The sequence below is a fragment of the Nannospalax galili genome, unplaced genomic scaffold (assembly GCF_000622305.1).
Source record: "Nannospalax galili isolate Female #2095 unplaced genomic scaffold, S.galili_v1.0 scaffold854, whole genome shotgun sequence".
NCBI classification, from domain to species: Eukaryota; Metazoa; Chordata; class Mammalia; order Rodentia; family Spalacidae; genus Nannospalax; species Nannospalax galili.
Genome location: NW_008334957.1, coordinates 3080419 through 3101083, shown reverse-complemented (window position 1 = coordinate 3101083; position 20665 = coordinate 3080419). Strand labels below are relative to the sequence as shown.

The window sequence follows — 20665 nt, the reverse complement described above, 5'->3', positions numbered from 1 at the left end:
TGTAGTCAAGGTTTATCTGAGAATATTTGGTTTTTTACCCAAGCCTTATCTACATAGCACATGGTAATTAAAAGTACCAGACTGGGGGCTGGAGAGATGGCTCCGTGGTTAAGAGCACTGACTGCTCTCGCAGGGGACCCGGGTTCAATTCCCAGCACTCACATGGCAGCTACGAATCATCCTAACTCCAGTTCCAGGGGAATCCGAAGCCCTCTTCTGACCTCTGTGGCATTGCATGACATGAGTGCACTCACACACATGCAGGCAATACACTTATACACATAAAATAAATAATTTTAATTAAAAAAAAAAAAGTACCAGACTGGTGGAACTAACCTTCTTGGATGTTTAACAGCCATACTTTGAGACCTATACTAATTTGGTCAGAGGGACTTAAAGGACTTAAAGGACAGTTTTTGCTCCTTGCCCTCCTAGGTCGACTAAGTTCCTGAGGACTATGAAGCATCTCTCAAAATATCCTGTAACTTTAGTGAGTCACCTGTCCTCTTGATCAAGGAGGCCATGGAGACCCCACCAGATGGAAAGTAAAGCCAGCCACAGTCCAACAGGACCTTTGACTTATCTTCACATAGATGGAACTGGTAAAAGGAGCCAGGGGCTCCTCCCAAGCCCATGTGATCCCTGAGGAACAGATCCTCAAACAACCTTAAAAATAAAGATAAATTGGTTTATCTGGGCCAATTGCATGGTCTTAAACACCCAAAAGGAAAGTATAAACAAAGATTAAAGGGATCAATATAATTCTTTAAGAGTCCATGTGTATAGCTAAAGGCTACATAACAAGAAACAATGCCAGACAAGAGATACCTTCCTTTGAGTTTTGGCCAGGTTGGCCCAAGAGACTCCCAGACAGTAACCCAGAACAGAAGTGGGAAAATGAACAGCAGACCCCAGTCTTATCTAAAGGAATACTGACAACTGATTGCTCCTAGATGAGGAAGAGCTGATCTTCCTAAAACAAGGGACTCTAGATAGGCTGACCAGATTCAGCGGATGGACTAGCATTGGGAAATGGCAGGGGGCTCTAACAACACAGTGGACAGTAACAGAGATGATAGAGTGTATGGGCTCCAATGTGGGGGGTAGCAGCTAGGGGGAGGGCGCCATTTGGGATGTGGGTATATAGATGAATAAGATTGTTTGGGATATTCTGTATGAAATACACACAAAAAAAAAGTTATATCTGAAGAAGCAGCATAAAAATTTGCTTCATATTAATTAGCAGATGTGAAAAACATTACCATTGAAATCTACCTGATGACTTTATATCCATGCTCAGGTGCCAAGGATCTCAGAAAGTAACCAACTGTGACTAGTAATAATCAGATATATAGAGATTAGAGAAGCATGTACAAACATCTAAGTGTTAGTTACATTAAAAATGAGTTTTTCTGTATGAAACAGTGTATTTTAAAATGAAATAGAGATCTTTTTTTAAAGGTTAAAACCTCAATTTTATGTCTTATAGGGTTTATACTAAGTACAATATTGTATAACTGTACATTCAACTGTAAACATAAAATTTACAGCCAATTTTGAAAGAGATGCATCTTAGCTCTGGAAATTGTTATTGAATATGTTAATGCCGTTGTAAGGAAATGCTTTTAGTTTTGTGGTTATTAAATAAGTGATTTTTTAAAATTCAGTTAAAAAAGTAAATAGATAATAAAATTTAATTTTAAAAACTTAAAAAAAATAAGACGTAAGTAGTATGTTCTGTATATCTAATAACACAAAGCATTTTATTCCATAGAAAATATAAATTTAAAATATCAATTCTTGAACTAAAAAAAAGACTATTTAGGGAGAAAGAGTTCATACCTGTATTTTGCTTTTTCATGAACCCAGACATACTCTGGGTTTTTCAAACTCAAGCGTGCAAGGTCCTTTACGGATTTGGTTTGTGTGGCTGAGAAAAGTAAAGTCTGGCGTTTCTTAGGAAGATTTTCAATGATAGCATTCATGGTATCAGCAAAGCCCATATCCAAGATCCTATCTGCTTCATCAAGAACTAAAAAAAGAAAATTACAAGTTGGTCTATAATATTTAAAGTATACAAGAAGCTGAAAGAAATTTTAATACACTAGACTGAATACTAAGGACGAAAAAGACATTGGCTGAGTGGGGATACAGTTCAGTGACAGCATACTTGGTTAGCAAGTGCAAGGACCTGACTTCAAACCCCAGAATCACAATCTTAAAAAACAACAACAAAAGATCACAATGGAAAAACTGATGAAATCTAAAGGAAAAAAAAATCCTACAGTTAAATTTACACAGTATACTAGTGTTACTTTTAACAAAGACACCATAGTTATGTACAAGTTTAAAACTAGGAGAAACTGGGTAAAGGGCAGTAGAGAAACCCTTACTATCACTGCTACATTTCTGAAAGTACAGAAATTTTTCAAAAGAGAAAAATTAGCAAAATATTCATTAAGTAATATCATTCTGTAAAAAAGAAAACATTCATTAAAACAAATGATAAGTTGACTTTTTAAGTTACAAAAAGTAGCTCACACTCAAAAGAAACAAAAACGTAGCTGGGCGTGGTGGCACATGCCTTTAATCCTAGCACTCTCCCAGCAGAGGCAGGCAGATCTCTGAGTTCAAGGCCAGCCTGGAGTTCCAAGCTAGCTGGGGCTACACAGAGACCCTGTCTCAAAAAAGACCAAAAAAGAAAAAAGAAAACAAAAAAGATGAGTCTCAGGGGATGGCTCAGTGAACAAAGCACTTGTCACTAATGCATGAGGAAAAGAATTCAGATCCCCAGCACCCACATAAAAAGTCTGGCAGGCATACTGGCCTGCCTGTACTCCCAGCACTCAGGAGACAGAAACAAGGGATCCCCAGGGCAAGCTAGTTAACTATACTAGCCAATCTAGTGAGTGCAAGCCTCAGTAAATAAGGTGGAGAGCAATAGAGGAAGCCACTGGACATCAACCTGTGGCCTGCATGTGCACCCACACAAGTGTGAACATACACATACCACACACACATCATATACCAGGAAAGAAAAAGAAAAAACTGTCAGTGCCTAATACTCAAGTGCCTGGTTCCGTATGTAAACTTTCAATTAAAAAAAAAAAAAAGAGCAACCCTGGACTCTGGGTTTAACAGCCCAAATTCCAAAAATTAAAAAAAAGTACAAATTATTTCTCAGATTATTTTCATCACAATTTCTGTCCATTATAACTTCTGTTCACTATTAACTATAAGGAGGGCTCACTTGCTAATGAGGTTTTTCTTCATTAGAAATCAAAGACCTACCTAACATTTGGAGATTGGTGGCATGAAAACATATTGTTTCATCCATGTGTTGAAGAAGTCTCCCTGGTGTGCAAACGAGTATACTTATGTTGTTAATCCTCTCAGCTTCATGTTTCAGATCCTGCAAACAGTTTTTCTTTGGATTACACATACATGTCCTAAAGCAGACTATGAGTCAAAACTACAAAAGCCACCTGCATATGGCATTTGGTCAGAGCAGCTTACTCTTAGAAATAAATATTACTTCTCCCTTCCATTTCAGTACCACACCCACATGTCTAGGTTAAATGAAAGTCCTCAGTGAAAACCTAAGAAGCTCAAAGTTCTTCTAGACTCTTCATCTAGAAGGATTTTGAGGCCAAGAAAAATTAATAAATGAATGTGCCAAGATGTGATTTCCTAAGCCACTAGCTGACTTAAAAGCTGGAATTACTCGCACTGTTTGGGTCAGGACCAGGGGCACAGATCAGGCTTTCCCATATTAATTCCCATATTTTATGGACTAGGGGGAAAACGCTAACATTATGGTTTAAAGGTTTTCTCCTTGAGACAAAAACCACCAGGTGCTGCTAAATATTAAAGAAACAGGTACAAGTAGGGATTGGGATGTTATTCTTTCTTTTCTTGTATATATCTGGGTTCTGGGTTCATTCTCCATTGCTGTGACAAAACACTCTGACCACTACCAACATGGGGAGGAAAGGATTTATTTGGCTTACATCACCCGGGTCACTGTTCATCAGGGCGCCCAAGAAACTTAGGGAAGGAACCTGGAGGCAGGAACTGAAACACAAGCCCTGGAGGAACTCTGCTTACTGGCTTGCTCCCCTGGCCCCTGCTCAGCCTGCTTTCTTATGCAATACAGGCTCACCTGCCCAGGGGTGATACCACCCACATTGGGCTGGGCCCTCCCACATCACTCAACAATCAAGATGCCCCACAGACATGGACACAGGCCAGTTCAATGGAGGCAACTCCCCAGTTGAGGCTCCCTCAACCCAAGTGTCAAGTTGACACTGAAGCTATCCAGCACAATTGACCCCTTGTCAACTTGACACACAAACACATCACTATTAGCCATAACCTTTCCAATTCTTGTCCCCAAGATATGATGTTAATATCAGAACATAAGACAGTACAACCTTAAAAGCCCCACAGTCCTTAAAAAAACCCAAACACTTAAGTCCACAGTCTCTTTTAAAAGTTCTTTAACTGTGTGTGGACTTCTGTAAAATCCAAAACAAGTACTGTTATTTCAAAGGGAAGAATCGAAGAATCGGGCACACCTAAGCCAAACCAAGGTCCAGCAACCGTAGCACAAGGGTGCACATCTGGGATTCACTCAGGGTCTTCTGGGCTCCATAGGGTCCTGGCAGCTCCACTTTTCTGGCTCTGCCATCCGCAACACACACAGCTCACTCATCTCACAGACCCAGGCCGGCTGCGTTCCACACCTGCCCCTGCCCCTGCCCCTGCCCCTGCCCCTGCCCCTGCCCCTGCCCCTGCCCCTGCCCCTGCCCCTGCCCCTGCCCCTGCCCCTGCCCCTGCCCCTGCCCCTGCCCCTGCCCCTGCCCCTGCCCCTGCCCCTGCCCCTGCCCCTGCCCCTGCCCCTGCCCCTGCCCCTGCCCCTGCCCCTGCCCCTGCCCCTGCCCCTGCCCCTGCCCCTGCCCCTGCCCCTGCCCCTGCCCCTGCCCCTGCCCCCATGCAGGAGACTCTTACACATTACCAAGTCCTGCTTCTAGCTTGAGATAGAGGCTCAGGTCCCCTCTGTGTGCTGACCCTGAGGAAATACCTCCCAGAAGACTTCACCTCAGTGATGCTGGTCTCTTGTTACTTACAGCTGATTTTTCAGCCCCAGCTAACCAGTAGAGCAACGGTTTTACTTCAGGTTCTGGTCTCTTCTTAATCACAGCTGATTCTTCAGCCCCAGCCAACCAGAACCCACAGATTCTCAATTCAAAATATCACCCCAACAGCCCTGATAGTCTCTGCTTCCCTTTGAAGCTTCATAAGCCAGGTCTCCATCGTCCACAACTCTTTCAACATAACTGTTCCAAGCTCCATAGCAACAAACTCTAAGCAGGCAATGGCTTTTCAAGCCCAAAGTTCCAAACGCTTCCACAATCCTCCAACGTCAGGTCCGTCACAGCAGTACCCCATTCTCGGTACCAATTCCTGTTCTGGTTTGATTCTCCATTGCTGTGACAAAACACTCTGACCACTACCAACATGGGGAGGAAAGGGTTTATTTGACTTATATCTCCCAGGTCACAGTTCATCAGGGCACCCAAGACAGAAACTCAGGGCAGGAACCTGGAGGCAGGAGCTAGAGCACAAGCCATGGAGGAATGCTGCTTACTGGCTTGCTCCCCTGGCCCCTGCTCAGCCTATTCAATGGAGGCAATTCCCCAACTGAGGCTCCATCAACCTAGGTGCATCAAGTTGACACTAAAGCTATCCAGCACAATCTGCATCGAAATTCAACTATCCATCCTCACTATAGCAGATACAACCATTTCAAGTATACACTTAACTTCACATTCAAAACACTAATCCTAACAACCACATTTCTATGAATCCAAGCATCATACCCACGATTCCGATACGACCAACTAATACACTTACTATGAAAAAACTTCCTCCCTCTAACCCTAGCATTCTGCATATGACACATCTCAATACCAATACAAAGTAGACAAAAGTCGACCAGAAAGTTTTTCCATGACCTAAATAAACACTCCTCAAAGCCATCTATCTTCCTTTCATCTGGTATTGACACAGCAATCTTTTTTACTCCACCTCTTAGATATCCTGTTAAAGGTACTAGGTCAGTAATGCTGTGATGTTATCTTTCTCAAAGCATATGAACAAGTAGGTTTACTCTAGTTGGCCTATACATCTGTCTGAAAGCCTCATCAACTCAGATACTCTGACAAAAATGGACCTTCTGGGACAAGAAATTAATGAGCAGACACCCAATAACAGTGACCACACCAAGGTGCAATGATCTCCTGAGGCCCTGACTAGAAGGCCAATCCATTTAGATGAATCCTCCATCTCCTCCCTCCCTGTGACCTGCACAATGATCTAATACAGGCTGTTAAAGGAAAGAACAGAGAAGAACAAACCTTTCCACCAATGATGAGGCCAGCTGAAAAGTCATGATTTTTTCCTACTTTTCGCAGAACTTCAAAGGTCTGATACGCCAATTCTCTAGTAGGTGATATTATCAGAACCCCCAGGCCATCTGTTGAAGTCCACTGCAGACGGTATAAGGCTTCCAAGACCTTGATAAGAAGAGCAAATTTATGTTCAATAATCCCTCAGAAAAGTCCACTTTTTGACTCAAGTTTCAATTTTGCCCCTCAAATCAAAGACACCATCAAGCACAAGGCATTCCACTCACAAGTTTTATAGTATCTGAAAGAGATGTTTTCTTCCATCTACCAGAAGCAGACAACCCCAATTCAGAGGGAAGAGAGAAGCCCTATAGCAACTCACCTGATGTCAGAGCCATACTATCAGAAAACTGGCTACTTGAGAGGCCATTTGTGGCCCATAGACCACTGAAGAACACTACCATTTTCTGAATAGAAATCAAACTACAATAGTATAACAAATAGAGTTATATAATGACTGAATACCCATATATAGAAAGACACTGAAAGAAAAAAACTAATTAGCATGTAAAAGAAAAACAGACTTGAAGTACTGAAGTACTTGGAACAAAAATTGTCATTTTTTTTTCCCCCTTCCAGTGCCAATTGTTTCTGTAGGAACCAAATTGGGAAACCAGCTAAATAACTGAGAGAAGTAAATACCTAAGCAGCTCTACTGCCCTACTGCTCTACAGGGCAGCTACCAATGATCCAGAAAATTCTCAACCAACACCCAAATCCCCTTGAAATGAGCTGCTATAGAACACTATCTTCCAAGCATAACAGCCTTCATCTTCATCAGAATAGCTGTGACTATTTGCAAACAATCCCCAAGATCAGACTTAACAGTTAATGTTCCCTCCTATGAAAGGGTGAGAGGGTCACTGAATCCTCACCTGAGATTCTGGCTGCTCCTTCTAGTATCTCCCAGCCATTTCTATGTAATTCTCTACTAAATTCTAATACTAAACGTAGCCTTGGGACCTCAGAAGGTACAAGAGTAACTCAACTGTGAAAGGTTAACTGAAGAGGGGCTCCATCTGTGCAGCTAAGAGGATGTCATAATCCAAAATGGGGTGAGACTTTCCAGCTTTGGAGTCATTCATGCTCTTGTAAGAAACTTCTCATCCATATTCTTGTAAGTAAGCCCAATAAACTCACTGGTTCCCCATGTGGACTTTGGTGGAATTGTTCTTTGGTTTATTGTCAGTATCCCTATAAAAAAGGACTAGATATTTGTTTAACATCTCTGTGCTGAACAGCTTTAGTGTCAACTTGACACACCTGGGTTGAGGGAACCTCAGTTGGGGAACTGCCTTCATTGGACTGGCCTGTGGCAATGTTCATGGGGCACCTTCTTGATTGTTGAGTGATGTGGGAGGGCCCAGCCCACTGTGGGTAGTACCACCCCTGGGCAGGTGGGCCTGTGTTGTATAAGAAAGCAGGCTGAGCAGGGGTCAGGGGAGCAAGCCAGTAACCACATTCCTCCATGGCCTGTGCTCCAGCTCCTGCCTCCAGGTTCCTGGCCTAAGTTCCTACCTTGGGCTTCCTGATGAACTGTGACCTGGGAGATGTAAGCTAAATAAACCCTCTCCTCCCCAAGTTGGTATTGGTCAGAGTGTTTTGTCACAGCAATGGAGAAACAAACTAGGACAATCTCCCTAGGGAAAGAATTCTCACAACATGAGTATATTTCAGCATTATCCAAGACAGGTGGCATGCAGGCTTGCAAGGGTGAAAGCAGAAACAGCTTTCCCACCAGTTCTACTGGGAATTAAATGAAATAAGACAGGCACAGAAAGACAGAGCAGAACCATTCTAAACTGCCACACTGGAACACCTGCCCCCTTCAAGAATGAACAGCTGCCAGGCCTGGTGGCGCACGCCTTTAGTCCCAGCACTCGGGAGGCAGAGGCAGGTAGATCTCTGTGAGTTTAGGCAGGTGGGTCTCTGTGTGTTCCAGGCCAGCTGGGGCTACAGGGAGACCCTGTCTCAAAAAAAAAAAAAAAAAAAAAAAAAAAGAATAAAGAGCTTATAAAAGCATACAAATCCATTCATTCAATAAGTTATTGAGTGCCTGCCATGGGCAGGTCACTGTGGTAGGAGCTAGGGAATATGTGGGCAGGGGAAGAACAAGGTAGATGTGGCTCCTTTCTTATCAGGAAACCCAACATGAACAACTGTTTACATAATTACTTTTTCCCTATAGGCACAGAATATTATAAAACTGAACAATATAGGCTCTAAGCCAATATAAATACACTTACTGGAACAAGAAAAGCCAACGTCTTGCCAGATCCAGTTTTGGCAGCTCCAAGCACATCTTTACCTTGCAAAGCCAACCCAATGGTCTGCTTCTGTATCTCTGTTACCAAGCGGTACTGGGCTTCTTGCAAACCTGGAAATGTGGAAAGGAGAACGATTATTTATGAAAATTCCTAAAGGATGATGCTGCAGGCTGGATTGTGTGTTCTCATCACAAACAGATGACTGCAAGGTCTTTTGCTCTATCCTGATAGAAATCAGATAGGCAAAGGGCAGCTGCCTTAATGTTGATGGCCCTGAAGCCACAGTCCTTTAGCCCTATGCCCGGACAACTAGAGGCTTACAGCTCCATCAAACTCACAGAAACGGAACAGAACAATGGTTATCAGATGCTGGGAAACTGCGGAGATTTAGAAGTTTTCTGTGAGAGAACACAAAGCTATAAAGGTGGAATAAGCTCAAGAGGTATTACTGTGGGTTGGGAATAACAGCTAAGTTGGTAGAGTAATGGCCTAGAAGAATGAAGTCCAGGGTTTGATCCTCAGGACTACACAAAACCAGGCACTGTAATATATACCAATAATCCAAGCATTTTTAAGAGGTGGAGGCAGGGGATAAGAAATTCAAGATCATCTTGGGTTATATAACAAGTTTGAGGTAACCTTGGAATACATGTAACCCTATCTCAAAACCAAAAAGTACAGATACACTATATATCATGATAACTATAGCTAGTTATATCATTTGCTTTTATGCTTGAAAATTGCTGAGTGGATTTCTAAGTATCCTTATTATGAAGGAAAAATAAGTACATTAATTAGCTTGATTTATATACATATTCAGGTGCACTTACCTACATGCAGGCAATACATTCATACACATAAAAAATAATATTTTTTTTTAATTTCTACTGCTTAGAACTGTTACTTTGTTATGGCTACCCGAAAAACTAACACAAAAGTTATCATACTTTTGTTTGTTCTCTTATTTATTTTAATTAACAGAATCAACAAGCTTCATTTTAATTTTTCAGACGTTCTCAACATTTTTTAAAACTAATATTCTTTAACCAACCCAGAAAGAATGAGAAAAAATTTATCCAAATTTTGAATTTTAGGCAAGATGGTGGTGCATGCCTTTAATCCCAGCACTCGGAAGGCAGAAGCAGACAGATCTCTGTGAGATCAAAGCCAGGCTGGTCTATCTACATATAGCAAGTTCCAGGCCAGCTGGAAGTGTAGGAAGACTGCCTCAAATAAAAATAATAATAATAAAATAAAAAAGCCTATTTTCTGGTTTTTTTGTTTTTTAATTTAGTATTTTAGAGCTAGGTATCACAGTAAATACCTATAATCCCAACATATTCAGGAGACTGAGGTAGGAGTAGTGCTCTGAGTTTTAAAGACAGTCTGTACTATACAGGGAATCCAAAGCCAATCTTGAACACATAACAAAATCCTGTCTCAAAAAAGCACACCACATTTTGTTTTTCATGATACCAAAATTGTTTGTCAAAATAAGATTTTTCACGTTAACTTTTTAAAAATATTTTATTTATTATTTTTATTTAATGTGTATAAATGTATTGCCTGCATGTATGTAGGTGCACCCATATCATGCAAAGCCTACCAAGGTCAGAAGAGGGCATCGGAGTTAGGACAGTTGTTAGCCACCATGTAGGTGCTAGGAATTGAACCCAAATCCTCTGCAAGAACAGTCAGTGCTCTTGACCACTGAGGCATTTCTCCAGCCCCACGTTTTTCTAAAATGTTTTCTCTTTAAAAGAGGCGTGGAATCAGGGAGATAGCTCAGTTGGTAAAGTTCTTCACAAGCACAAGGACCTATATAAAAATGCCAGGCATCGTGGTACATGATGTCCAACCCAGCACTAGAGAGGTGGAAACAAGGGGATCCCTAGGGTTTGGGGGCCTAGTCTAGCCTAATTGGTGAGCTTCAAGCCAATGAGAGACCCTGTCTTAAAAGAGGTGTACATGTTACTAAAGATAATGTATTACCAGGCCTTCACACATATGTACATGTATGTGCACAGGCATGCATGCATCCACACACACATGCATTAAAAAAATGAAGCTGGACGCAGTAGCACATGCCTCTGACCACAGCACTGGGAAGCAGAGGCGGGCAGATCTCTGTAAGATCAGAGTGAGTTCTAGGCCAACTGTGGCTACAGGGAGCCCGTCTCAAAAAGACCAAAATAAAAAGAAGAAGAAAGGGAGAATGGGAGGGAAGAAGGGAGGGAGGAAATCCAACAATCTATCCTGACATGGCCAAATACCTACCTTTCAATGTTTTTTTGGACAAAGGGAAATCTGAAAATCTTGTAATTTCATTTACATTTATCTGGAAAATAAAAGGTTTTAAAAAGGAAACAATGTCAGATTAAAATGACAGATTAAAACACAAAAATGCTAGATAATTCATTAGTTTCATAAGAACCTTATTTTTCCTCTATGTTGTGCTATCTGACTCATCCTTGGTATTATAGAATTAGATGCGACCATCACTTCTAAATGAAAGTTATTACTGCTTCTAAAATGAAATTTATTTTGAGGAAGGTGTCTTAAACCAAATCAAGGGTTTGCAAGAAGACTGCCACAAGATTGAGGCCAGCCCTGGAATACACAGGGAGTTCTAGACCACATGAAGCATGTACACACTAGATTAGACATCTTTCATCCCCAAAATGCTGTTGTTGTTTTGGTTCATGGTAGGGTTTTGCCACAGAAATACATATACTTTTAATGTTAACAAAATAATTCATCACGAAATCAGCTGTGGGAGGAAATCTTACTTTACTCATTTTTCAAGGACTAATTTACAAAATAAGAGCAAAACTTCCCATGACATAATCCCAACACTTGGGGGAGGCAGGAGGATGAGGAGTTCTGTCATCCTCAGCAACATAGCAAGTTTGAGGTCATCATCTACATAAGATGCTGCTTAAAAGAAAAAGAGAAGACAAAGTGACTATGAGCCCAAGCCCACGATGAAAATAGTTCGTTACAATACCTCCTTAGAGAAAAGATTGATATTAGCTGGAGAAATTAATCTGAACAGCACACAGTTTTGGCTATGCTATACATCACTGACATAAGAAATCCAACCTGACTACTACTGGTTTGTGGCAGACTGAAGGAGGGGCATAAAAGAAGCCACAGATGTCTGAATCATATTTTGAAGTCAGAGTAACATTCTGTCCCTTTAATTTTACAATATTCAAATGTTCACTACTGCTGTTCTTCATTAACATAAACCCAATTTCCTTTATTTCACTTTAGAAACTCAAAATTATTTCACTGCAAATGCTGAATGTAGCAATTCAGTACTCAGATAAGGGAATGTGCTACCAAATTTCCAGAACTCACAGAAAAGGAAAGTTACATTTGTAAGATTCACTTATTAAAAATTACACTGTAAGCAGGGCATGGTGGCGCATAACTTTAGTCCCAGCACTCAGAGGCAGGCAGATCTCTGTGAGTTCAAGGCCAGCCTGGTCTACATAGAGTTCCAGGTCAGCTGGGGCTACAGGGAAACCCTGTCTCAAAAAGACCAAGAATAAATAAAGAAATAATAAATAAAATCCCAGTGTAGGGGGCTGGAGAGATGGCTCAGTGGTTAAAAAGCACTAGCAGAAGACCCTGGCTCAGTTCCCAGCACCCACGAGGCAGTGAACAACTGTCTGTAACTCCAGTTCCAGGGGATTTTGTGCCCTCTTCTGGCCTCCGCGGGCATTGCACACACATGGTGCACTTAGATACATGCAGGTAAAACATTCATATACAATAAATAAACCGTAAAAAAAAATCATAATTACATTGTAGACAACAAAGGATTGCTGCTGTATTTCACTTTCCAAACTATATACCATCTTTCCCACGATTCATTTTTTGGGGGGGGGTTGGGGTTGTCTTTTTTTGAGACAATGTCTCCCTGTAGCTCCAGCTGTCCTGGAACTCACTAAGTAGACCAGGCTGGCCTCAAATTCACAGACATCGCCTACCTCTGCCTCCCAAGTGGTACTGGGATCAAAGGCGTGCACCACCACACCCGGCTGTTTCCCACAATTTTTAACATAGGCCAGGCAGGTTTATCCATGCCCTACAAGTCATTCCAGATACCACTGGAGAAGTAGAGTGAACATAAAGAATGGTTTAATCAAATAACATGGTGACCCATTTAGGAATCTCAGTTGGCAGAGTATCAAGATACATTCCTCTTTTCTTGCACTTATGATACCAATGGGCTATTTTCACAGGAAATAGAATACCCAAAGGAAAGGCCTGGCACGGTAGCTCACACCTTTAATCCCAGCACTTGGGAGGCAGAGGCAGGCAGATCTCTTCGAGTTCAAGGCCAGCATGGTCCACATAGTGAATTCCAGGACAGCTGGGGCTACAGGGAGACTCTGTCTCAAAAAAAAAAAAAAAAAAAAAAAAAAAAAAAAGATACCCAAAGGAGGACAGTGTGATGGTTAATACCATCAACCTGAAAGGATACAGACTCACTTAGGAGGCAAAATCCTAGGCATGTCTATACTGGAGTTTCTAGACTGTGTTAATTAAGGGAAGACCTACCCTAACTATAGGCAGCACATTTCATGGTCTAGAGTCCCAGACTGAATGAATAAATGGAGAAAGTGAGCTGAACACCAGCCTTTTTGTTTCCTGACTATGACAATGAGCTCTGTGAATCAAGCTCTTGCTGTCATGCCTTCCCTGCCATGATGGATTGTATCCCCTTTATAAACCAAAACCCTGACCTCCTTAAGTTGCTTCTTGTCAGGTATTCTGGCTCACAGCAATGAGAAAAACAGCTAAGAGAGGAAAATGGTATCAAGAAGTGGGGCTGTTACTATGATAATCTTTACCATGTGGTTTGTAAGCCCTTGGAAATTTTTCTAGGAGGAATTTGGAAGAGTATAGAACATCAGGCTTAAGAAGTCCAGGAATGCTGTAAGCAGAACTTAGTGGGCCATCCAGGTGGGAGTTCAGAAGACCAGAATGCCAAGAGAAATGCAGACAGTACAGCCCCAGTTCATACGGTCCAGAGGCAAAATGACTTTATCAAGAACTGTACTATGAGTCATTCATGCTGTACTCTCTCCAAGTAACTGACTGCATTCTGCCTATGTCCTAAGAACCTAAGTGAAGCTCAATTCAAAAGTAATAGATTAATTCGTTTAGCCAGGGTATCAGTCACTCAGTGTCAGGGTTATAGCCTACTGCTCTTATTCAGGTCAACAGTGAAAAAGTGCAACGGGTGAAACAAAAATATGAAAACCTTAAGTTTTAGACAAAGTGGTGTTCAGAAAGCAGCTCAAACTGTTACAGATTAGTACCAGTAAAGAGAAATCTTGTATTCTACTGGAGAAGAAGAGGCGCCTTGAGACTAAAACTCCACTCTACCAACTGAAGTCTCTGAAGAAAATGAAAATTCATTTGAAAGAGAAGGGCCTAAACTAAGAATGCTGCTGAAGCGGTTCCATACTTGAAAACTACCTAAGTGTTTCTCTGGGATCAGGAAAAAAAAAAAAACTGGTGCAACTGTAGTCTACTGACAGCAGAACTCAGCAGCATCCACATGGTACTGATTTTGCAGGCATTAAAAATGCAAGGGTCAGGGCTGGAGAGATGGCTCAGTGGTTAAGAGTACTGGCTGCTCTTGCAGAGGACTGGGGATCAGTTCCCAGCACCCACGCAGCAGCTAACAACCAACCATAACTCCAGTTCCAGGGGATCCAATGCCCTCTTCTGACCTCCTTACATGACATGGGTGTACTTACATGCAGGTTTACACTCATAAACATAAAATAAATATTTTTTAAAGTAAAATTAAAATAAATAAAAATGCAAGAGTAAGGGGTCATGGAGGTTTATGCCAAGGATCCAAAGAGGCACTGAGGCCAGGCAATGCGTGGTTGTGCTGAAGTCTCTGTAGGAAGGCCCTGAGAAGCCATTATGCGACAATGTGAAGGCAAAACCTACACTGGAATAGAAACCCCAGGATGTAGGAGATGCCAGGACTATGGGACATCCACTAGGGAAGCTCCAAGCACAGAGTAGATCCAGCCCAACAGAGAGGATATACATGCTGCAGGCAGAAAAGCTAGAGAGAGGAAGCTACTCAAGCCCACTGGAGCTCAATGATTCCCTCATGAAGCCCCCAGGTTGGACCTCAAGTTTCAGGATTTGATGTTTGCCCTGATGAGTTTTAGTCTTGCTGTGGTCCAATCATTCATTGCTATGACCCCATTTCTCCCTTTTGTAATGAGAATATTTATTCTGTGCTATTATATAATAGAAATATATAACCTGTTTTGATTTTATAGGAGCTCAGAGTTAGGAGTTTGCCTTGAGTATCAGAAGAGACTTTGGACTTTTGAACAATGTTGGGATTCATAAAGACTATGTATCATTTATCTAGAAATGGACTGAATACATTTTACATTGTGAGATGGCTGTGACCCTATGGGGGATAAGGGATGGAAGGTTATGGCTTAAAAGTATTATGTTTGGATGTTGTCTCTCAATTGGCTAGTTCCTCCAAGGGGCGGGGCCTGCGGCGGAGCGTGGACTACTGGGGGACTGCTGGGAGCCATCTTGGGACAGAAGACGCAAGCTGTGGCATGGGGAACGCGCACAGCCACGCGCAGCAGCTCAAGAACAGAATGGCCCAACACTTATGGACCTGGGGCGAGATCGCTGGCCCCTGACTATGGGTGTGGCACAGTCTGGTATGGCGGGCTCTGAGGCGCGGGGCTAGGCACTGCGTACTCATTCCTCTGTTACTCCCCTCTTCCTCCCCCCACAATAATAATAAATGCACATAAAGATATGTTATATGGTTTGCTTGATCATGCAAGAGACCCAAAGGGAATTCAGACGACAGATGTCAAGTTGACAAGAGTAGACTTGTAAAGGTCAATATTGTCAGCAGGACAAGAGCTAAAATCACCTAGGAAACAAACCTCTGGACATGACTATGAGACAGTTTCTAGACTGGGCTGAAGTCTGAAGACCTAAATGTGGGCAGCACCCTTCCATGGGCTAGAGTCCTAGATGGAATAAAAGGAGAAAGTGAGATATTCATCCTTCCCTGCTCCCTGACTCTAGGCACATTTCCAGTGGTCTCACTTCTGCCACCATGTCTCCCCCATCATGATGGGACTGTATACCCCCATTCTAGTCAAAGTAAACCCTTCCCTCCCTAAGTTGCTTCTTGTCAGTTATTTTGGTTACAGCAATGAAAAGTTAACTAATACAGAAGGATACAGGCAGTCAGCTCTGAAATCTCTACCAGACATAGAACAGGCCAATGGGGTTACTCAAAGAACAAAGTACAATACATTTTCCTAAGACTTCCATAGACTATTAGTCTCCTAGAGATTAAATCAATAAAAATGGAACTGTTCTAACATACCACTGTCAACTGCTGTGGTACAGACTAAGCACATTTTATTAAAACAAATGGCCAAGGAAAGAATAGGAAGTTTTGATTCTGCTGATGCCCTAGAGTCAGCAAACCACTGCCTTACAGGTCAAATCCAATTTGCTAGCTGGTTTTGATAATGGTTTTGGTTAAAGACAGCCAGTCATTTATACATTAACTGCATAGTTGTGACAGACTGTATGTATGTCCACAAAGCCTGATATTGACTATGTAGCCCTTTGCCGGTCCTTCCTACAAATTATATTCAAAGGAATACTTGAAGCCACAACAAAAGATGGTCACAGGTCCTAAAGTAACACTCTTCTCCCTTCATCCTTTACTTAGAAACAAAAAGACAACCACCAGTATTACACCACTGAATCTCCACAATCCTCAAAATCCCTCTAAAACAGGGCTGAGAGATGGCTAAGCGGTTAAGAACACTGGTTGTTCTTGCAGAAGACCTGGATTCAAATCCTAGCAGCCACATGGCAGCTAACAACTGTCTGTAACTCCAGTTCCAGGGGATCTGACGGCCTCTTCTGTCCTCCACAGGCATTGCACGACACAGGTACACTTACCTACATAAAGGCAATACATGCATACACCTAAAAAAATATATAAATAGGGGTGGAGAGATGGCTCAGCAGCTAAGAACACTGGTTGTTCTTGCAGAAGACACGGGTTTGAAGCCCAGCACCCACATGTCAGCTAACAACTGTCTGTAACTCCAGTTCCAGGGGATCCAACAGCCTCTTCTGACCTCCGCGGGCATTGCACAACACGGGTGCACTTACCTACATGCAGGCAATACACACATACACGTAAAATATATCTTTTTGAGACAGGGTCTCCCTGTAGCCTCAGCTGTCCTGGAACTCACTATGTAGACCAGGAGGGCCTTGAACTCACAGAGATCCGCCTGCCTCTGCCTCCCGAGTGCTGGGATTAAAGGCATGCGCCACCACGCCCGGCTTATAATAAAATTTTTTTAACAATCCCTCTAAAACACATCCCTTCAAAAACAGTGAGCAAATAGTTTAAGGATGGTTCCAATTAAAGAGTTCAACAATGGTGGAAGCAGAGGAAAAAACAGGTTGATTATCATGTGATCGCCTTCATACTTTTTACAACTCTTTCTCTGACAATACTTATTTCTCACAAATGTGAATGTCTAGAATAAAAAGGATAAAAACTCCATAGAATGTTCTTTCCACTTGCTACAATCAAGAGAAAAAGCAATCTGGCACCACTCACCAGACCAAATTTTTATTACCGAAAAAAAAAAAAAAAGCTAGAATGCAGAATTTCTATGTAGCATAATTATAATAGTCTACATGAACCTCAGGTGTCAAAAATTAAATCACTCAGGAATTGTAAAAATAATTAGGTAAAGGCATACAAGTAAGAAATAAGAAAGAACTCAGAAGGGCTCTGGATAGAGCAAAATAAGCAAGTAGACCACAGGAATAAACCAAGCAAGGCTGAGGCTACATTCCCTAAGCAATTCCAGTCACAGTTGAAAACAAAATCCAAAAGCATTATTTATGGCTTCTTCTTTAATATCTCTGTGACAGGCACTGTGCATACTGCTTTCCTTGTATTATCATACTAACTCTCCACAAATTAGACCACACTATTATTAGACCTTTTTTTATTTGCATATTGGCCTTGGTCTTTCCTTTTTTTTTTTTTTATTAGACCTTTTAAAGACAAGGGGGGAAGCTGATAGAGTGAGTAGCTTGCACAAAGTCACACAGCTGGTGAACAATACCATCATCAAATCATCATCTGAACCAAACCAACTCTTCAGCTCTATCTATTCTAACGGCTGATCCTGGTGTTTTTAAAAAGAAGGCTATGTCAGAACAAGTGATGATTTTAATTCTAGGATCATCCACCTACACTAGGAAGGTGGCAGACATTAAGAGGGGAGTGAGGTGGGTGAATACTGGGAAATACGGCATTTACAAGGAAGAAATGGAAGTAACATTCCTAAGGAGCAGGAACCCCGAGGCAGGAAGAGAACTCAGGCTGTCAGTGTAAGCTTTGGGAATACACAGCTACCCCAAGTCACAGAAACAGAGCAGCAAGCAGTCCAGCTTTTCGACACCAATTCTTGGTAGAGAACATGAACCTGAAGAAGGACATGAGACGCTGCACAGAGCACGGAGGACACTGAGGGATCCAGTATAATTCTAAAGTTAAACAACAAAGGTTTGGAAACTACACATAGGTAGTAGTTCCTACCAGATCAGAGTACCTAGGAAAGTTTCTTATCCTCCACAAACTCTTCCCATCTGCAAAATGGAGAATTAAGATCCAGACCTCAGAATGGGACAAAGAATTCAAGTAAAACATATGATAAGTACTTTAAATGGTAGATAGTCTTATTTCTATTATTTTAAACATTTTCCGAGAACAATTCTCTTTGATAATTTCATTACGGTTTTGTTTTTGTTTTTTTGTTTTTTTTTCGTGTATCCCAGGCTGGCCTCGAACTTACCATGTAGCGATGATTTCCAAATCCCCCCCCCCATTTACTTCCGATCCCCTGCCTCCGCATCAGGAATGTTCAGTATGTACCCCAGTTTATGTGGTGCTGGGGATCGAACCCCAGGGCTTGGAGCGTGCAAGCAAAGCACTCTACCGAGCTCCATCCCCAGTCCTTCTGCACAACTGTTACTACCACGACTGCTTTAGTACTGTAACCATGGCAACATCACGGCTCTGGGCCTTTAAGTACCACTGCCTTTCCATCACTTCTGCAAGAAGAGTGTGGCAAGGAGAAGAGAAGCGGGACCTGGCCAGCGACAGACGACATCAGGCGGCGGGTGACTCCCCCCCTCCCCGTCGCCACTAGGATCCGGGCCCCCAGGCTGGGTCCGCGCCCTTCCCGCCGCTGCCCACCTCCCCGGCGACAAACGACCCCGGGCCCGCCTCACCTTCTCGTAGTTCTGCATGAGGCGGCTGATGCCCTCACGCTCGATCTGCCATTCCGGCTTCTTGAGCTGCTTCCTCAGCTCCTTCTTTCGGCTCTGCCGGTGACTGTGTTTCTTCTTCCAGCGATTGAAGCTGCGCACCGGGTCGGGTCGGCCTTCCAAACCCAGAGACTCGGCCGTTTTGCCCATAGTGGCGGCGGCCAAGACCCTCACAGCCCCCTAACGCAGACACCACAGACCCCAACAGCCCCACAGAAGACGAGAAACAAGCGTGTGGAGAATGCGCTCGGGCGCATGCGCAGAGAGAGGAGCCCGCCCCCAAGCCTTGGAGGAATGGGCACATGCCAATGACGACAGCGAAATTACGAGCTGTGATTGGTAGTTTGGCTTCCGTAGGGCGGAGCTGTCTCTGAAGTGCTCCGAGGTGCTGGGCGTGCTCAGCGTGCTTCCTAGCGTGCTCCGAGGGCTCCAGAGCATTCCGGCTTCGAGAAACCGCGCGTGCGCGCTGCTGGTGGCGCGTTGGTGACGTCATACGACCGAACCTTAAAGGAGCGGTGCACGTTTGTTCTGGGTTCAGTGTTACCTAGTTCCAGAGTGCAGGTTTTCACATGTGGAGTCTGTGGGTTCTCATAGTAACCTTCGTATTGCATATTTCAGCTCAGAGGGCGGAAGATGTGTCCAAAATCAAACAGCTAGTCAATGGCTTCTCGTCATCCACCAAACCGTTCCTCCCTGGGAATAAAAGGGATGTTGAATTATGTCACTCAGTTTTCCGCTTCCTCAGCCCCTCATTCTAGACACAGTAATGAGGGTACTGAAACAGTCTAATTGGATTTGCCTTAAAAGACTATTATAAAGGCAAAATGATGACAAAAACTAAAGAATTAATAAAGTATGTTCACTATATAAATCAATCGATTTTTTTCCTTTTTTTTTTTTTTTTTTTAGTGAATTAGTTTTCAATGAATTGAGTTTCATGACACCTTGGGGCTAAAGGGCCCAGGATGAGGCAATGGGAATTGGGAAATTAGGTTCAAAGTTTACAAGTAGAGTGTTTAGGCCCCACGAGTTCCATCCACATAGTCACACAGTTACCCTAACCTTATGCCTATCCCTGAAACAGAAGACAACTTATTCAAAGGTGAACTGTAATATCTTCACATTCATTCAGATACACCAGATGTAGACAAAGTATATACATATATGTATATAAATATACATACATATATAAAATATATAAATATTTTATAAATAGAACAACCATAACCCAGCAGTTCTGCTCCTGGAGATAAAAGAACTGATAGAGTCTCAGAGACGTTTGAGTGTCCATGCTCATATCAACACTAGTCATCAACAAATGAAGGGATAAACATGGTACATATGTAAAAGAAAGTACCCTTTAAAAATAAGGGGAGTCTGACACTATATTATTGGTGTGTCCCCTGGAGCCTGAGTGTTGGGTCCTGTTGCAGTTAACTAGAACTTTGCAGAAAAGTAAACCAACATAGTGACCGCATGCTTTCTAGATGTTATGAATGACATGGAGAGATAGGTCAACAG

General features: G+C 42.5%; 1 protein-coding gene across 1 annotated transcript in view; it reads right to left on the bottom strand.

Annotated features, from left to right (window-relative positions):
- Window positions 1-19398, bottom strand: part of Ddx10 (DEAD-box helicase 10) — a 247246-nt gene extending 227848 nt beyond the window's left edge. The window contains exons 1-6 of the mRNA XM_008829716.3: window positions 19109-19398; window positions 11015-11075; window positions 8717-8847; window positions 6420-6578; window positions 3292-3412; window positions 1843-2032 (exon numbers count right to left, since the gene is read on the bottom strand). Of these exons, the coding sequence (XP_008827938.1) occupies window positions 1843-2032; window positions 3292-3412; window positions 6420-6578; window positions 8717-8847; window positions 11015-11075; window positions 19109-19294 (848 nt within the window). The 5' untranslated portion in view covers window positions 19295-19398. The remainder of the gene's footprint in view (window positions 1-1842; window positions 2033-3291; window positions 3413-6419; window positions 6579-8716; window positions 8848-11014; window positions 11076-19108) is intronic.
- Window positions 19399-20665: the final 1267 nt, after the last annotated feature.